This window comes from Lasiodiplodia theobromae (genome assembly GCF_012971845.1).
Source record: "Lasiodiplodia theobromae strain AM2As chromosome Unknown scaffold_124, whole genome shotgun sequence".
Classification (NCBI taxonomy): Eukaryota; Fungi; Ascomycota; class Dothideomycetes; order Botryosphaeriales; family Botryosphaeriaceae; genus Lasiodiplodia; species Lasiodiplodia theobromae.
The window spans coordinates 1-4,905 of NW_023336316.1; the positions used below are offsets into that span (position 1 = coordinate 1).

At 50.5% G+C, this 4,905-nt stretch overlaps 1 protein-coding gene across 1 annotated transcript; it reads left to right on the plus strand.

The window, feature by feature from the left end:
* LTHEOB_13044 (Chitin-binding domain 3 protein) lies at positions 1 to 324 on the plus strand (the record flags this gene model as incomplete). Its single annotated transcript, XM_035509979.1, has 1 exon — positions 1 to 324. A coding segment is annotated over one exon (324 nt), but the record flags the coding sequence as incomplete, so codon positions are not given.
* Between the last annotated feature and the right edge of the window lie 4,581 nt (positions 325 to 4,905).

The window sequence follows — 4,905 nt, forward strand, 5'->3', positions numbered from 1 at the left end:
TCTGTTGCCGGCATCTTCGCCGAGGCGCCCTCCTCCGCCCACGATGTCACTCTCACCTCTGTTACCATCACATCCACTGCAACCACCCTCCTCACAATGACCTCCGCCACAGCCCAGGTCGAGACCACCGCCACCGCTGCTGTTGCTGCTGCTTCTCAGGTCAGATCCCTTGGCCAGGCTAATTCCGCCTGCACCGACGCCACCGACGGTCAGGTAATCTGCAACGGCGAGGCACAGTACAGCTTGTGCAACAGCGGCAACGTCGTCTTCCAGGATGTCCCTGCCGGCATGGCTTGCAAGGACGGGAAGGTTGTTGGTGTATAGTAAGTGATTTGCATAAGTGAGTGATTGGGGGATGGGTGTTGAGAGGTGGTGGGTGGTTGCGTGGCAGGGGTGCGTGCTGGGCTGAAGAGACTGTACTCGACACGTTTTCTCCTTTTTGCTTTGCTGTACATATTTGAGAAACTGTCATGGATCCTTCATGTAGTGCCCGGTTATGGGCAAGCTGATTGCAAATTTCTCGTCCAAATTGCTCGTGTGGTGATAAGTGAGGCCATGATATGTAGGTAATGGAAAATGAGCCCAGCCATCTTCGTTGCTTTTTTTATTGGCTTATTCATCCATTCTGAGACCACTTTACGCTCGACTCCAAGTAAATTACAGCAAAAATAAACACGCTGATTTGTTAATCATTGGACCGGTTAAGCGCTAATTTCATCAACACTTGATCAGACTATGCTAGGCTTAGCTAATACCGCCAGTCGTCCCTCACATGTGCGTTGAACTCCTCCTTCAGATAGCTAACACTAAGCTATCCAAGAAATTGGCTCAAGCATGCAATGCGGTCCTGCATGGCGCAAGGGCGGACCATGCGTATAGGAACTCTGGCTAGTCATGAGACTTTAGGGTGGTCAAAACGAAAGCTAATCAATTGCGGGTGGCGAGACAATGCTGCACCATCACGTAGCGAGAAAACATGCTTTATATCATTAAGATCTTCTGAACCTGCTTTCTTACTGTCAGTTCAAATCTGTCTTCGGTGTTGCAGTCAACCCGACTTGGGATTCAAGGAATCGCATCGCGTTCATTCCCTGATGTGCAAGAGAGCGATATCCAGCCGAATTAATTTTCTTAGTTGGCATCCACTTTGTCTCCAAGATCGACGAGAATTCTCACCATCTCCTCGTGCCCGTTCTCTGCCGCCCAGGAGAGCGGCGTCCGGCCATATTCATCCTTTGAGTTAGCTGATGCTAGCCAAAACTGTTGGTTTGGCCGCTTTTTGAGTAATAATCGAAACAATACATCTAAGCCAAAGAATGCAATAGCATGGGTACCTAGCCATTCTGGATGGTCCTGGGAATCTCCCCATTGACTTACTGGCACAAACATAGCTTGGCTTGCAGAGTAAGTGCAGCCTTCGCGAGAGAGAAAGGTGTGTGCGAGATCGATTACCTTATCTTCGATGTCTTTGCAGTGCTCTCCCCAGTAACGGGCCGCATAGTCAAGAAAGACGTGTTCGCCCGTACGCCTCTCGAACTCGTCGTTCGGTACGACATGGTCCACAGGCGAAAACATCGAAAGTAAGGTACTGAAGGCAGGATCTTGCCAACTATGCTCCGGCGAACTGAACCCATTGGGGAGAGTTCCTCTCAAAGTACTCTTTTGCTGTATAATGGACGAGCTCGACAATGTTACTTTCCTGGTCGATGAAGATCAGCCCCGCACATACCGAAACGATCTTCGCGAGGCTTGGAAGGTCTTTGCTGTCGAGTTCTCGGCGGCCAGGTTTGACTCCAAGTGCGTGCTGGAGTTCCCTGGCGACCAATGGTCTCCGTGCAAGAACGACCCATGAGAGAGCATTGTGAGCCCACTCCTTCTCATCCGACGTCTGTGCAGCGATGCGTTGGATGGCTCTGTCGTATGCTGTCTCCAGAGAGCCCATGTCCTTCTGTGAGTGCTTGAATACATCCAGAGCTTCCTCTATTTCTCCCTTGGTTCGTCCTCCTTTAAGCGAATCAAAATGAAGCCTGGCAAGAAGGAAGCTTAGGCAAAGCGCGTTAATTCGTATACACAAACACCAAGGTATTCACACTTACATTTCATCAATAGCCTCAGAAATCTTCCGTTTAATATTCTGTTGTAGGGTTTCATCTTCCCGGACGCAGCCAGGTAGCTCTTGAAGTCGGCTTTGCAGGTATATCTCAACGTCGTTCTCGTTCGCTCGAATTTGCAGCCGCGGGCCGCCCTGAAAGTGCTTCTCTATTCCCGGAACAGGACGAGATGTTGCCAAGAAATTGATCGATGCTTCCTTCTGTACTTGACGAATCGAAGACAACAATTCTCCACGAGTTTGCTCAGAGCACGCGTCGAGCGCGTCAACTACGACGAATGTCCGATCGTAAGACTTGGCCACTGCGATCAGAGCCTTTCTCACTTGATCCCGCAATGGTTTTTTCTTCTCCTCTTCTTCACGGACTTCGTGCAAGCCAGTGATTGGATCGGGATGAGCTCCAGTCGAGGCTTGGAGAACTTATGGCAAAGGGAATTCTCTAAACCGCCAAAATTTGCCGAAGCCTTTCGTCTTCGGCTCTGAATAAGAAATAAGTAGGTTTTTATTCAAACGATACAAGGGACTGCTCCTACCGGTCTTTTAGAGGCACTAAAATGAGCAGTTAGTAAGTCGTGAGGTCGCGACAGAAGCGGCACTCTAAAGAAATGTAGGGCCTTTTTGTAAATATTGTCTGACGAAAAGAATAATATCGAGGCAAGGGTCTTACTGTCGAGGTGGAGACAGCTCGGAGTAACAGGGCGATATTTGGCCCTCTGCGTCGTGGTGCTGAAACTAGAGGAGCGCAGGGCAAACTCAGCCTAAATATCTAAAAGGAGGCTATTGAGCCATGTTATATTTCCACCATTGCGGCGGAGCTGCGCCACCGTTCCCGATAAACTTACTCCTCCGAGTATCTAGGCAGTCGCCGAAGGCTATACCTTCGCCCATGCGTTGCGGCCTTTCCTAGTGTGTTGATGGCTACCTTATGCGGCGAGCATGCTTACTGGCTAGCGCTGGCTGACGGGGTACGACGCCAGTTGCTACCCGGTTCTTAGCGAGCGGAGGGGCATGTCTGATCAACCCACACGAATCTAGCAACAAGGCGCGCAGCCGCTCCCTTATTCAGCAAGTCAATTCCCGACAAGAACACCCATCACTCCAGTACTCCATCTGAAGCTGTCCGGAGACCTCTACTGCAAGAGAGGAGTATCGATATAATCAAGGGTTTTTTGTCACAAGCGCACAGCGACGGAACAGTGTTTTGCGCGATGAGGGGCAGTGCGGCGTAGCGACAGCCCGGCAGCTCAGCCCAGCATTGCCTCCACATATTTCGGCACGGTCGCATCTGATTGGATTCCGTTTGATGCTTGTGTTAGTGGCGGCTTTTATCTCAGGCACAGCCTCTCGATCGCAGTTTGCTGCTCTGGCAACATAGCACTTCATCTATGCCTGAAATCGCGGGATTTGGTTCGCATTGATGAGCTCGGAAACGACGGAAACCCGATTAGCTCACCTACCGAGGGCGGAGCAGGAAGCGAATAAGCTGTAACTGCTGCGCTTCACTCGAGCGAGGGTCCCGATTCCCCGGGTTAGCCCCATGACACCCCTGCGTCAGAGGCGCCGCGCAACGCAGGTGCGGGCCTGACGGCCAATGGGTTCTTTAAAATTTTCACAGACAATCCCGCCATAGCCGAACTCCTGAAGGGCTCCATGCCCACTAGGTTGAACCAAAGGAAGAGCGGTGACGATGAGGCTGATAAGCGCATCAATCAGCTTGCGAAGTGCGGTGCCCTGGAGCTTAGCACGAAGGAGCAGCGAGCGTTCTGCGAATGAATCGCTCCCTGCGAAGAGGCATTTGGCCTGGATAGAGACTGGATGATAATTGTCATGAAATTCGACACCCGGTGGTCATTTCCTTTTGCGCTTTCACCGGCAGTCGACAAACGACCTGGGAGCCAGGGGCACGCAGGCGATGATCGACCTTGCTATGAGCATTCTAGCGTCCAGGCTTTGAAAAAATTCCCCACGTCCATGGAGATACAAATCTTACGGCACAGCCCGCACAGGGTAAGAGCATCAGAACTAGGGAGTGGGAACGTACACCGGAGGGCGTGAAAGGACCCATGAGGAGTCACGTGAATCACGTGACGCCAATGGGTCGATTTGTTGGATCTCGCCTGCCTCAGACATCTCAAAACAGATCAGGGATCAGCCCAGGATTGATCTGTATGCTCCCCCGCACCCCATCAGGAACATGACAGGAACACAGATCAGACAGATCAAAACACCAGATTTTACCAGCTTTCACATGTATACAAATCACACTCTTTAGAAAGCTGTAACCTCCGTGGTTAACTTATGAAGTTAATCTTCCCAATAAGATTTGGAATCTATTGGTAACAGGCCCTCCCCACACGCAGTGCTCAGTTTCGATGCTTACTTATCTCGTTCTCGCCCTCTTCTTGTACCCATTTAAGGAAAAATCCCTCGATAGGTTTCCACCCCCTTTGGTGCTTGGATCCTTAGAGATAGAGGCCCGCAGTTACAACAAGAGCTATCAGTAAGTTGCCACAATTCTCATTCACTGTGGCCTTGTCTCATTTTGTAGCCCAGCCCAGTTTAGCGATCGTGTACCATCGGAGATAAGATGGAGCGGAAGATATCGGAGGCGAGGACGTGAGAAGGCCATATTAAAGCATTAAAATCCATAAAAAGTTGAATTGAGAAGTTATGGTATACTTGAGCGTATGTTTCGAGAATAGACGAAAAGTCGAGATATTCATGGAAAGCTTCTTCCCACCACCGTGCACTATTGAATCCGCCTTGTGTACGCTAAGTCTCAAGATTCAGGCTCG